General features: G+C 46.7%; 1 protein-coding gene and 2 long non-coding RNA genes across 3 annotated transcripts in view; all 3 read left to right on the forward strand.

The window, feature by feature from the left end:
- Positions 1-1,875: 1,875 nt before the first annotated feature.
- LOC311373629 lies at positions 1,876-2,724 on the forward strand. Its single transcript, XR_014642338.1, has 3 exons — positions 1,876-2,013; positions 2,158-2,223; positions 2,598-2,724. It is a non-coding gene; the product is annotated as an uncharacterized lncRNA (long non-coding RNA).
- Positions 2,725-6,196: 3,472 nt separating this feature from the next.
- On the forward strand, positions 6,197-7,513 carry LOC311413807. The gene is made up of 3 exons (XR_014678055.1): positions 6,197-6,339; positions 6,601-6,665; positions 7,329-7,513. It is a non-coding gene; the product is annotated as an uncharacterized lncRNA (long non-coding RNA).
- Positions 7,514-9,581: 2,068 nt separating this feature from the next.
- The window catches only part of LOC311381398 (voltage-dependent P/Q-type calcium channel subunit alpha-1A-like), a gene marked incomplete at both ends in the record, with an annotated part of 22,106 nt that continues 16,807 nt past the window's right edge, over positions 9,582-14,880 (forward strand). Inside the window, one exon of the mRNA XM_084488454.1 lies at positions 9,582-9,816. Coding sequence (XP_084344580.1) covers positions 9,582-9,816 — 235 coding nt within the window. The remainder of the gene's footprint in view (positions 9,817-14,880) is intronic.

The raw sequence follows: 14,880 nt of genomic DNA on the forward strand, positions 1-14,880 counted from the left end.
TCGAAGACGAGTTCGTTCAGAATCAGCTGCTTATCGCAGGTCGACTGACTCGATTTCCTTCTCATACACTTAGGCCCTACGTGTTTAATTTGCGTGTGTCTAGACAGATGGGCGCGCACCAAGCATCACCCGCATTCATTCATTCTATTAAATACTCACTCGCGGTAAAACTATGTTTTCTCACGATCAAATACTCATCAATCCTAAAAGTAATGGGCTTGTACACGATGTCTTGGGTACATGGAGCACAACATAGTGGGTCATATGTCCAATGCTTTTTGGGAACACTTTATTCATAAAATGTGTCAGACATCAGACCGTTTTTTGTATCCACAAGTTTCCACCGCCCCGTGATGCTTTGCGCGAATTGTGAGCTTTACTGGTTACTACGAGATCGATGTAAACAATCGCCGTCAGTCATTCATTCATTACGATTTCAACAAATTATTTAGTTTTGTCCGGTTGTAAGTACATCCTCAAACGGCACACGTTGTTTCCGAGCTTTTTGAAGCCATAATTGCATTCAGCGACAATATCCAGTGATGTGCTCAGCCTGCCAGCTGATCAGCTACAAACACAGCGGAGGCAACCCGAGGGGTGTTCCACCAACCAGGCTGAACGCAAAGCCGGGCTTATTCCGCTTAGCCGGGCTTCTTTCAGCTGGAGTTGCGTTCCATGAACGTCACTTAAGGGAATCTCCGCTAAGTAACCATGGCAACTTATCCGACCAAACTAACCTGAGGGGTGTTCCACAAAGCCGGTTTTATCACTTACCCAGCTAAGTTAACCCAGGGTTAGCGGCAACCCTAGGTTTTCCGTTCCAAAATGAACACGGTATGTAAGTTGCTATAGAAACGTATGCTCTCAATCAAACCTGGTCGGAGCAGGTGCCCAGAGATAGGCTCGTTCAGAGCCTAGCTCAGAGCCTATGTTGTTTCTCCTTCCTCTGACAGATGTACTTAATGCAAGTCGCTTTGGATGAAAGCGTCTGATAAACGCCCTGAATGTTAATGTCAACATGACCACAGTCATATTGCCCTCTGACCTCTGACCCTGGCTCTGCTGCGACCCCTCAGGTCCTCCAGGGCTGCTCTGAGCCGGTGGCTTTTTTGTTATTCTTTATGAATTGGGTGTGACTGTACGGATATTTGATGTATGACTATAATGTCATCGCCTTGTTTTTGTTTGTATAAAATATGTACAGATATAGATTTAATACATGTAAATGTTTGACTAATATATTGGAACACTGTTCAAATATACAATATAAGAATATTAAAGTAACAATATAATGTATTCTTTTATTAATGTCATTTGAAACATTTAGTGTCATTTGGATTTCTGTACGTTTTGATAACTTCATCACTTTGACAATAAATATCTGAGCTGATTGATTTTATTATTTTTTATGCCGTCATAGCATTTCTATTTTGTGAATAAACAAACGCAACTATAAAGACTTTCAAAGTTGCATAACTTGCCCAAATGTTGTAATTTGCATATTTAAGTTAAGTACGTTGTGTTCTATTTTTTTTTTTTTCTACAGTTATAGTTAATTAGTTATGTTACACATTAGGCATTTATTTTTAAATTATTTTTTATTATTTTCATCAAAAGGAAATACACCATCATACGGTGTAATTTCATACTTCAATCAGCATACAATTCCTGGTAGTAACAGTATTCCTCTACTCCATACCACACTCACACATCCACATAATATATACCATTTATTCCCACTCATCCACATATCGTTCACCTTTTAAACACACAAACCCAAACACACACCCACCCACAGTTTGTAACCCAAACCCACCCACCCACTCACTCCCACCCCCGCTCAACACACACACACATATATATCTATGGCGGCGCACACCTGCATGTAGTTCCGCTGATTATTCGCTGATTATTTCGCGGGTCTCGGTGCGGATCGCGCTGCGTCTCCATTGAGCCTCACTGTGCTGCTGCTGCTCGCGCTCCGTCAGCTGTTGGCTCCACCACATCAAACAGGTTAGATTGAAAAAGACGCTGAGCCGTCTCCATTACACGGTTAATATTGACGTTATTTTAGTAGTTTAACCGAAACATGGTTAGAAACGTCCGGTTGAAGTTATAAAAGTAACTAATGATCCGCCTGGTCCTTTTGTTTTCCAGGTTGACCGTCGGGTTAATTAACGAACACTTTTTGAAGTAAAACGGCCCGCTACATCCGGACCTGCTGTGAGTAGGACACTTATTTATAATTTATCTTAATTGTTTTTTATTCTAGGCCTACTTGATAAGTTGAATAATAGTAGTTCTGGATGTATGTCGTCGTAAGCTGTTTTTAATTTAGTTAATTGATATTTTTCGCCGGGTGACGCGGCTGCAGATATTTATCAATGACTCCATGACTGAGTTGGCGGCGGAAGACGTAGGGGGGGGGGCCATGACGTCACACAATGACTCCGCACTCGGTTACCGTCGTAGTTAGATGGGAAAAATAACTTATTTTAATAACTTATTTGGATTTATTGGATTAATCACTAATTAAAACACACACACACACACACACACACACGCCGTAAAACTAATCTCGTTGCTCTCCTTCACAGCTCAAGAAGAAGAAACAGATTCTGTGAGTATCACGATCGAACCACGAAGAAGAAGAAACTGAACTGTAAGTCACAACATTTTCTTTTAATGCTGTGGGCTGACAGCGTTTAGTTTGAACCGGTTCTCAGGCCCCGCCCCACGTAGGCCCTGCCCCGCCCCACGTAGGCCCTGCCCCGCCCCACGTAGGCCCTGCCCCGTCCCACGTAGGCCCTGCCCCGCCCCACATAGGCCCCGCCCCTTCGCTGACCCCGCCCCTTCTCTGGCCCCGCCCCTTCTCTGGCCCCGCCCCCTCTCTGGCCCTCTCCCCCCCCCCGTTCTCATGCCTCTCATTCGTCCCTAGAAGATACTTTATCCGTCCACTTTCCTACTACATTCCTCATCATTGTATCACATCCCATGTGTGTTGTCCTACTGATAAGGGTGTGTGACTGACTGACCAGAGATGCATGCGAGGGTTCTGCGCTGTTTGAGGCCTTCAGTTGTGTAGACGTTCCCCCTCAGGGGAACCTAGTGTTTAAGAGGCCGTCGTCACGTCAGTTACATGAACTGGAACGTCCTTCAGGATGGAGACAGGGACTCCTCAAGGAGACACACCAGGGGGCGAGATGTGAGGGCTGTCCCTCTCAGCAACTAGAACCCAACCTGGTTCCTGCACCTGAGAACCACGGAGCACGTTCCAACGTTTCCCTCCGTACGCTTTGAAGCCCTAGCCCTCCCACCACTGGTCTCTCCGTCAAACCCTCCACTGGTCTCTCCTCTCTCAAAGACCTACAAACCCAGCGCTGGTCTCTCCGTCAAACCCACCACTGGTCTTTCCGCTCTCAAGTACCTACAAACCCACCACTGGTCTCTTCTTAAAGACCTACAAACCCACCACTGGTTTCTCTTCTCTCAAAGACCTACAAACCCACCACTGGTCTCTCCGTCAAACCCACCACTGGTTTCTCCTCTCAAAGACCTACAAACCCACCACTGGTTTCTTCTCTCAAAGACCTACAAACCCTCCACTGGTCTCTCGTCTCTGCGGGGCGATGGCCTCCGTCGCCCCCGGTTGATCGAAAGGGATTCCCAAATCTGGAGAGGCGGAGATAGGCGCCGTGAGGCGTCCAGTGCGGTAACGCAAACGACCCTGGAGAAGCTGGTGGGAGCCCCGGGAAGAGTTCTCTTTTCTTTGTGAAGGGCAGGGCGCAAAGACCTACAAACCCAGCACTGGTATCTCGTCTCTCAAAGACCTACAAACCCAGCACTGGTCTCTCCGTCAATCCCGCCACTGGTCTCGTCTCAAAGACTTACAAACCCAGAGCTGGTCTCTCTGTCAAAACCTCCGCTGGTCTCTCCTCTCTCAAGGACCTAAAAACCCACCACTGGTCTCTCAAAGACCTACAAAACCTCCACTGGTCTCTCCGTCAAACCCAGCACTGGTCTCTCCGTCAAACCCTCCACTGGTCTCTCAAAGACCTACAAACCCAGCGCTGGTCTCTCTGTCAAAACCTCCGCTGGTCTCTCCTCTCTCAAGGACCTAAAAACCCACCACTGGTCTCTCAAAGACCTACAAAACCTCCACTGGTCTCTCCTCTCGTTTGGCTTTGTATTCCTTTGAGTATTGTCATTGTTTGTGTAAATACACAATCTAATAACTGAAAATAAAGAGGTGTGATCTTTAACCTGGTACTGGTCAATCTTTGCATGTCATGGGGCACTACTTCATGTGAGGGGCAATCATTGCCCTGGCATGGGGCACTAAGTGTGAGCGGGGCAATTGTTGACCTTGCATGTGGCACTAAGTGTGTGAGGGGCAATCGTTGCCCTGGCATGGGGCACTAAGTGTGTGAGGGGCAATCTTTTAACCTGGTACTGGGCACCACATGTGTGAGGGGAAATTTTTCTACTTCTACTTGGCTTGTATAACCTGAACATTTTAATTTTCAGCTATAGGAGGATGCTACTCTTCCTGAAACACCCTTGAGTGTCATTTGGTCGGATGTTTCTGATGACTCAAGTCTGTGGCCTAAATCAAAGAGGATAACAAAGTGGGTGTTCAATACAGCAAGAGCCTGGAGCGATCTAACATCTGGATCTCAATTCGACCTTCTACACACTGGACAGGATGACTTGAGTGTCATGCAGCTTGGACTGTAGTGTGACTGAATCATGCAAACAATGGGAAGCGACAATGGCTACTTGGTACAATGGATGATGGACTAACGGCATTCCGAACGGACAGAATCGGATGAGAAACCAACCAACTAACTGAAGATGGAAGATGAAACATTCTGCAACGTGGCTTCCCTACCTAACCTCAACATGGACTGCTGGCAAGCCCTCTGGATCTCCTGTACTCCTGCCCTGAGATCCAAGTATTTCTCGGGCTGAATCGGAAACCATCTTGGAAACATCCCAACTAGCGTCCCTGTCGAGCTGCAGTTGTGCTCTTCTTCAGAAGAGGTGAAGAAAGCCTCACTGGGGCTTCAAGGTCTATGAAGAGGAACGTTGAAATGTGCGCCATGATTCTCTCCTGTAAGAGCTGTTGTATTCTAGTCGCCGAGAGGGGGAGCCTCACAGCCTACCCTTTAGTGTTTCTCCTTGGGGAGTCCCTGTCACGGTCTTGACGGACGTTCCAGGTCATGTAACTGATGTCACGACAGCCTTTTGAAAACTTGGTTTCTCCTGAGGGGGAACCTCTACAGAACTGTAGGCATCAGATGGCACAGTATCCCAGCATGCATCTCTGGTCACTCAGATCACACCCTGATCAGTAAGGCAAGACTCATGCGATGTGCATGCGATGTTTTAGAGAGTAGTAAGGAAGTAGACAAAAGGCATGAGAACAGTTTGTTATTTTGTACTGTTGTCAGCCTTGTTTATGGGTGGGAATTATTTGCTAAATGGGGGGATATGAAATGTATAGTCAATTATTTGTACATGAACCAACAGCAACAAACTACTAGATCTGCTCAAGGTAAGTCTGTTGGCTGTATTTTGCAACAAGACGACAAAAGCACCCCAAGATCTCCATCGTCGTTCCAGCTCAAGGTAAGGGGCTCCTGCGGGGGGGTTGGTAGTTAGATTCGAGACCGCGATGTGCACGGGTCTATAAAGATGCTGTCTGACTTCACAGGATCTCCTGGACCAGGGTGGACCAGAGGCTGAGGACCAGCAGGTGACCAGATCCCACTGGACCAGGTATGAGTCACCAGGGTGGTGGATAATAATAATAATAATAATAATTATTATGTGGATGTGTCTAGTGCTTTTCTCGCACTTAATTATAATGTAGGGTAACTAGATCCCCTAGACCAGGCAAGGCGTACCAGGCTGGACCAGAGGGTATCCAGATCCCCCTGGACCAGGAATGGGGCACCAGGCTGGACCAGAGGGTATCCAGATCCCCCTGGACCAGGAATGGGGCACCAGGCTGGACCAGAGGGTATCCAGATCCCCCTGGACCAGGAATGGGGCACCAGGCTGGACCAGAGGGTATCCAGATCCCCCTGGACCAGGAATGGGGCACCAGGCTGGACCAGAGGGTATCCAGATCCCCCTGGACCAGGAATGGGGCACCAGGCTGGACCAGAGGGTATCCAGATCCCCCTGGACCAGGAATGGGGCACCAGGCTGGACCAGAGGGTATCCAGATCCCCCTGGACCAGGAATGGGGCACCAGGCTGGACCAGAGGGTATCCAGATCCCCCTGGACCAGGAATGGGGCACCAGGCTGGACCGGAGGCTGTGGACCGGAGGGTAACCATAACCAAACACTTGACACCTGGAGGTTCTTTTTAATTATTTCAAACGATCGTAGAGGGTCTTCATTAGTTTTTCCTTCAGATTTTTCATTCTGTGAATTTTAGCCAAAGCTGTGATTTGAAGTAATTAAGGTCACATCAGCTGCTACTACTATAGTTTATCCAGCGTACATCAAGGTGGACACTAAAACTTAACAGCTGGTCACACTTGGCAACGTAACATCACCCTTTTAATGTGTGTTTGTGTTGTGAACAGATTAAGCTGACGACCCACCAGGAGCGAGACGAGGACTACGATGGGACTGCTCAAGTCTTTGGAAGGTTAATACCAACAGGTTTTTTTTACATCGTTTCACCACCAAAGCTATGCTGTTAAATTCACAGAATGTTTTACTATATTCCTGAATTACAAATTCCCAAGTGTGTGCATGTTTCATGTTGAAGTTTAAAATTTGATTTGATTCAGAATGATTTAAACAAGGTGTCCAAAGAATAATAAACTACTACCACTGTTTCTAGTGTAGAATTCTCAAAACAAAAGTATTTTCTTCAAAATCTTCTAAAAATCATGGACAAAATTATGGAGGAGGAGCCACCTATCTGGAGGGAGACCCGGAATCTGGTTAGCCGCCTAGCTGGACATCGTTAGCCTCCTAGCATAATGGATATAGTTAGCTTCATAGCATAATGGATATCGTTAGCTTCATAGCATAATGGGTATTGTTAGCCTCATAGCATAATCAACATCGCTAGTCTCAGAGTTATCTATATCATTAGCCTCATAGTATAATTTATATTGTAGCATAATTGACATTGGTAGCCCCATAGTGTAATCAACATGGTAGCCTCATAGCGTAATCTACATGGGTAGCCTCATAGTGTAATCGACATTGGTAGCCTCATTGACATTGTTGGCCTATGGCTAGCAACATAGATTATGCTACGAGGCTAACAATTTGTGTTTTTCCTCTTGCAACATTTCAGTGACCCACTGACGGCGCCTCGTCAGAGCTGGACGGTGGAGACTTCAGATGCAACTTCTACCTCGCAGGACGTGACTTAAGTCACGGGTTGTCAAGGGTTCCTTCGCGGGTTCCTCATGGTTCAGTGTTAGGGACAGAGTTAGGGTCAGATGGTCTCACGATGAACCATTGTTTTTTTTTAATCACATCCCAGAATTGTTTCACTGTGCGCACAGATGTTGTATGTATACTGTATATGTTAAATGTATACTGATGTTTTATGATATAAAATCATTTAAAATGACCTGGTTGTGTAGCTTGTTGTATGGTAATTTTTATTATACACATGCATGTTACCCTAATGAGGTAAGGTTACCTCTCCCCTATATCCTAACCTCCCTCCCCTATACCCTAACCTCCCCCCTCCCCTGTCCCCCCTTCCATATCTTCTCCCAACCTCCCTCCCCTATACCCTAACCTCCCCCTCTATACCCTGACCTCTGTCCTCCCCTCATACACCCTTACCTCCCCTGTCCTCCCCCCTCCTTTACTCATACCTCCCCCCCCCTCCTCTAACCCTAACCTCTCCCCTCCCCTATACCCTAACCGCCCGCCTCCCTTACCCTCACCCCCAACCTTACCCTAATCCTCACCCTTATCCTAAACCTAACCTTAACCATAGCAGCGAATATCAAGCCAGTAAAAGCACGTATGATGATATTAGCTAACTAGACAATCAGATGGACAGTGGCTATACAGTATAGCTAGTCTAGCTTTCAAACCCAATTTTGTGTAGCCCACCTTCGTGAAATGTGTGATAAACAGGAAAAGGTCCTGCCACACTTACCTGACAACTGGAATGGGGTATTTTTTGGGATTACTGTTGAACTACTGTGTTCACCCGGCTATGAACTGAGACTTGATAAATCATATTATCAATATATAACATTTCTTGCCTTTTCTCTCTATAGTGTAACACTATAGTACCATTGATACACTTAATACTAACCATCATGAAACTTATAGCAATACTAACCCACTCTATATCTCTCTCTTCCCCCTTACCTCACTTGTGAGGTAAACCATTACCAGTCATTAGCCATCCTTGTATTTGGCCCTCATCGCACCTGAAGTCCCATCCCTATGACTGCCCTACCATCGCCTGTTGCTGTCCCCTTGACCGGATTCCTGGCCTGCGCTGCCTAGCGATCCACTACTGCCCTATGACAATTCCTAATCCCTATGACAATTCATCCCTACACTAGACTATTTGAACTTTCTGACACTAAATGGGATTCATGCATTATCATACTGGTAAGGTAACCATCCCACCTCTTTGTAACATACACCCCAGGTGGCTCTAAACACCATGTTCTATTCTCTACACCTAACTAACCTATTCATTTATCATGTATACAAACCTCACTGCCCTGTAACTGACCCTAGGCAGATGGGTCAGGCCCTCGAGTCGTGGATCTGCTCGAGGTTTCTTCCTATATGTATCTCCAATTCTAGGGAGTTTTTCCTCGCCCCTGTTACTCATGGGCTCTCTCTGAATGTTCAATACTCTAAAGCGCCGTGAGACGTGTAATGTTTTGGCGCTCTATAAATAAAAAACCGTAGTTTCCATTCCTCAATTGCTACTTAATCCAAATTAATTCTCAGCATATTTTTCAGCAGTAAACTGAAAAACTAACAAACAAAACCTAAGAATGGGCCAAACTAAGAAAGCACCATCCGCAATTGCCAGAAAGTGGAGTCAAAAACAAAATGTGATCCTCCACATTGCCCTCAGTAATATATTATATTTTTAATACATACAATTTCTACTATTATATATGCTACTTAACTTCAGACCTACAGATACCATTCCATGAACTGTTCCTTGAGGTGCGCCGGTGTCGCTCATCACCACATCTGACAGCTCTGCAGCCGCACATGTCTCTCACTGTCTCTCACTGTCTCTCACTGTCTCTCACTGACTCTCACATGACTCTCACATGACTCTCACTGACTCTCACTGACTCTCACTGTCTCTCACTGACTCTCACTGTCTCTCACATGACTCTCACTGTCTCTCACTGACTCTCACTGACTCTCACTGTCTCTCACTGACTCTCACTGTCTCTCACTGTCTCTCACTGACTCTCACTGTCTCTCACTGACTCTCACTGTCTCTCACTGACTCTCACTGTCTCTCACATGACTCTCACTGACTCTCACTGTGTTCCCGGCATCACCAAGGTGTGAGCAAGCTCTGTGCAGCGGGTAGATGATGGCCTCGTCCACGCTGAGTTGGGCCTGGTACACAAACTGCAGTGGGTCCACACCTGTGGCACACCTGGGGCCTAAGGTGCTGCAGAACCAGTCTCTCAAAGGTCTTGGTGATGGGCGAGATCAGCACCACTGGCCTGTGGTCTTTGAGAGAGCTGGGACGTGCTATGGAACAATGCAGGAGGTCTTCCACAGCTGGGGCGCCTCCTTCAGCCTCAGAGAGAGATTGAAGAGGTGTGGGAACACTCCTGTGCGGCACGCGCGTTAAGAACCCTGGGGTTGATGTTGTCTGGACCCATCGCCTTGTTCCTCCGGAGCTTTGATAGCTCCAGTCTCACCTTGCTGGATGTGATGAAAAGACTGGTCGCAGGGGGAGGGGGAGGGCAGTGGCTGGGTTGATGATGAGGGTGGTGGAGGGGGGGGGGGAGGGCAGTGGCTGGGTTGATGATGAGGGTGGTGGAGGGGGAGGGGGGCAGTGGCTGGGTTGATGATGAGGGTGGTGGAGGAGGAGGGGGAGGGGCAGTGGCTGGGTTGATGATGAGGGTGGTGGAGGAGGAGGGCAGTGGCTGGGTTGATGATGAGGGTGGTGGAGGAGGAGGGGGAGGGCAGTGGCTGGGTTGATGATGAGGGTGGTGGAGGAGGGGGAGGGCAGTGGCTGGGTTGATGATGAGGGTGGTGGAGGAGGAGGGGGAGGGCAGTGGCTGGGTTGATGATGAGGGTGGTGGAGGGGGAGGGCAGTGGCTGGGTTGATGATGAGGGTGGTGGAGGAGGGGGGGCCCAGACTGACCTTATGAGCTCACGGGGGTGGGGGGGTTAAGTCAAACCTGTTGAAAAACAGGTTTAGCTCATTAGCACGTTCGTGCCCCCGACCCCCACAGCTGTACCTGGCCGTTTGTTTCCTGTGATCCTCTTCATCCCATCCCACACCTCCTTGGCACTGTTCTTTTGGAGCTTGCCCCCAAGCCTCTCCCTATAGCTGTTTTTTTGCCGCCCATAGCTCCCTTCTCAGCTCCTTCTGGACTGATCTGATCCCCTCACTCTGTCTCCTGCCATGAAAGCCCTCTTCTTCCTGTTGAGGAGGGTTTTAATGTTCTTATTGATCCGAGGTTTGTTGTTTGGAAAACAACGGTCCTTCTTGGTGGGTAACAGAATTGTCAAGTTTGAAAAGCTGCACAAGACGTTGACATTTTCCTTTATTTTATGGGATCACACACACACACACACACACACACACACACAGAAGGAGAGATAGATCAGATAGAGCTGCAGACCTCTATGTATAATCGTTCAATTAGGCTTGCTAGAGGGAAATAACGTTTCATATTTCCATGGCATCGTTCTCCATGGTTGTCAACAGCAGGTGCGAATAAATCCGATTATCTTGGCGACACCTACTGGACACATGCGTAAACGGATGTGTCGAGCGCTCTGTGTTGTGTATTGATAAAGAGGTCTGGGGCTCTCCATCAATACACTACGCCAATTGTCATGTTATTTGATTTCCTACACAAATAAATTATACTGTATAGGACTATAACACAATACGTTTAAGATAGCAAGTAAACCTATGTATGTAATTTAACAGAACCTAGAACCCAGAAATGTTCATGACCACAATGTGGCTTACCTCTTCCTAAGGTACACTAGCAAAAGGGGAGGTAAAGGCGGAAAACACATTTATAGGGTGGACCCACAAATGTGAATGTAGGGCTACAAAAATGAGTCTCAAATGCTTCATATAATGAGTGTGGAGGCCTTACATGTCAGGTTATAACTATTTACACTGATTTTGTGTAATTATAATACTACATATTACATATTATGGAGTTTCAAATACTTTTTAATCCATTTACATATTTAATATTTACTGTGTGTGTGTGTGTGTGTGTGTGTGTGTGTGTGTGTGGAGTACTGGTCCAGTCTAAAACTACAGGGAAAGTTGTCCAGACTGCCCTGTGTGGACCACTCTGTATCACACACCATCTACAGCAATGCCAACATCAGGGAGGAGATCCTTATTTTCTGTACAAAAGCACGTCTACAGGTTCTACCCACCAAATACAACCTTTCACTGTGGTTTCCCTTCGTCTATTTACCCCTCTGTATGACCCCCCCTCAACACCTGGAGTCACTAGCCCACATTATGAACAGTTGCCCATCACTTAAAGGACTGCATATTGCCAGACACGACAGACTTGTGGACCTCATTGCTGCTCAGGTTCCCTGTATGGCAGATGAAAAGCTCTATAAACTCACTACTGTACAGTCTGATTGGTTTAACTCCCCTGCAAACACTTTTGTAGGAATTCCAAATACACCAGTTATTGTTGTCATATCTCAGCATTCCAGAACAGTTAGGCTATTTGAAGTAGCATGTGCATTTGATCTGTTTATGGAGGACTCTTATCTTTCTAAGACTGTAAAATACCAATCGTTAATATCCACCATTGAAAACCTTGGCTACAGATGCAAGCTTATTGTGCTGGTGTTTGGTCGTCTAGGGCATGGTGATCCGGGGGCTTTGCATTGGGGGGGCTATTTAATACAAGAGCCAAACAGTTGGTGAAGTACTGCTCAATTTCAGCCATTATAGGAAGCATGTTTATATGGAAAAGGAGATGTTTCCTGTACCCCTGAGATTGTATCATACATAACAATGTGCTGATCTGTTTTAATCTGTTTGATCATTCAAAAAATGTGATTCCTAATGAAAAATTACTTGTAATGTGGAATTGAATGAAGTATCTAAAATGTGTGTGTGTGTGTGTGTGTGTGTGTGTGTGTGTGTGTGTGTGTGCCATTCTTCTTCAGAAGAGCAGGTTCAGCAGTGTGTGTGTGTGTGTGTGTGTGTGTGTGTGTGTGTGTGTGTGTGTGTGTGTGTGTGTGTGTGTGTGTGTGTGTGTGTGTGTGTGTGTGTGTTGTGTGCTCTTCTCCAGAAGAAGAAGAAGAGCAGGTTCAGCTGTGTGTGTGTGTGTGTGTGTGTGTGTGTGTGTGCGTGTGTGTGTGTGTGTGTGTGTGTGCGTGCTCTTCTTCTCCAGAAGAAGAAGAAGAAGAGTTCAGCAGGGGCAGGGTGCTCCACATCCGTCCAACCATTGAATTATTCAGCCTTATGAATCATTGAGCCCTGTGCTTTTTAAGGCCCCTTGTCTCAGAGCTCCAGAAAGAACCAGTGAACCCTTCTGGGCGAGAAGGGGGAGGAGGAGGGGGAGGAGGAGGGGGAGGAGGGGGAGGAGGATTCATCTGCTCCATACTTTCAGCTCCTAAAGATGGAGGACAAACTAACACTGGCCATCGCAGAACTCACTCAGGTATGGTGAGGGGGGGATACCCTCGACGTGATAACAAAGACGAGATTATTGGTTTGAAATGGTGATATCATGTATGTACCTTAACATCATTCACTGCATCATTTATTTTAATTTTGTGTATATATTTTTCATATATTTTCATGTATATATAGGGGAAGGGTGAATCCACATATGGTAAACCCTATCCCTAACCCTAATACATTTTCTAATGATCATGATTATGAACCTTGGAACGAGCCTCTGAATAATTAATGCATCCTTCATTCACTTCCTCAAAAATGTGTATTTCAACCGTCCATAGCATTTGACATCTAGGCCTATATGATTAAAAACATACAAAGTGACATTAAACTCGAATAGTATATAAAATATATGGAAAGAAATAAAAATAAATAAAAATAAATAATAATAATAATAAAAACAAGAGGTTGCCTCGCACTTCGTGCTTGGCACCTAATAAATTAAAAAATTAATGTACTTAGGTAATGTTTACATTTGTAAAATTTTAATGGGCCCTCCTGTGATGCTGCCATATAAATACCCTGTGCACGGTTGTACCGCTTGGACACTGCAGGGGGCATCCGCTTAGCAGAGGGAAACATGGGGCCAGAGGCCGCTCCTCCTCTGATGAGCCGTGTCGATACCCGACCGCGCGGCCGTGAGGCTCATAGGGTTACAAGACTACAAGAAAATGCAAGCAACCATGGGGCCACTATCCTAGCCCCCCCCCCCCCCCCTCCCCTCCAGGTTGCTCGCCCAGTTATAGAGGTTTGGATGCGAGGCCAGTAGGTCACAGCCACTGGGACAGTGTATGTGGCATTGCAGCATCGCTGTTTCTTAAAACAGGTTACCCCCGCATGCCAAGTCTGTCCTTTATTCCATAGCGGCGCTGTGCTTGTTCGTCGGGTCGAGGTCTGGTATCTGTAGTGGGTAGCTCAAAGGGAGCGATCCACCGCTCCCGAGACACGAGCTATCTAAGGTCGTTCTGTTATTGTTGCGCTATACATACGGCAGACTCCGCACCGCTCACTGGGCGTCTCATAAGCTGTTTTAAGGCTATACCGTTCACTGAGATCTCAGAACGATTTGAATTATGGTTATTATTTTTTTTAAATAAAAACTGTCGAAAATAACGCACTTCTTTGCTACGACTAAGCGATTATCTGCCAAATCGGGGCAGATGACAAACCGCGACAATGACATTCCTCTGTGTTCTTGACATGCACGCATCGCTCCAATGTGTAGTCCGAGTATTTTATCTGACTAGACCAGCCTTCCAAAAATAGGCTGTGTAGTTTTAATAAGCAAAATGCCGCTGACGAAAATAATGGGGGGAGCGCGACAGAGAATGCAAGTCTAGATTCAGCCCGTGGTGGTGGGAGGGAGAGCTCTCTCCGTCCATTAATTTCCAAATGTCTGCTGCTAAGAATAGCCCGTCTCACCACCCCCCCCCCTCCCCCCACCCCCACCCCCACCCCCACCCCCACCCCCACCTCCCCGTTTCCAACAAACGCTCACAGAGACGCGCGCGTACGCGTACATCGCCTGCCATACACCTCGTCTTCCTTCATGCACGCGCCTGTTTGCGCGCAATCTTCCCTTAGCTGGGTTGCAGCTGAGTATCAATTTATTATTATTCTTACACAAGCAGCGTGATGGCCTGGCTGTCACAAACGCTGCACGGATGCATGCGCACACATACACACTATCTTAGACTCGTGGTCATGAAAAGCAAACAGGCAAACCTGGTAGACCGTGTAGGAAACGCGGCAAGGAAACGCCGGAAAAAAACGGAAAAACGCCTCCCATATGTCAACAGCTATGTCCGTCTCAGTCGCATTCGCTTATTTACAACTATCGATCCCGAGGCGGTAAAGACGAATTTGGCTTTACCGGACATGTGTGTGTGTCGTCAGTGTGTGTGTTTGTGTATGAGACGGACCTTAAAATAAACAAGTGTCTGACTATGGCGCCACCCGTGGCGATAAGGTG

This window comes from Micromesistius poutassou (genome assembly GCF_964030765.1).
Source record: "Micromesistius poutassou genome assembly, chromosome: 1".
Lineage (NCBI taxonomy): Eukaryota > Metazoa > Chordata > Actinopteri > Gadiformes > Gadidae > Micromesistius > Micromesistius poutassou.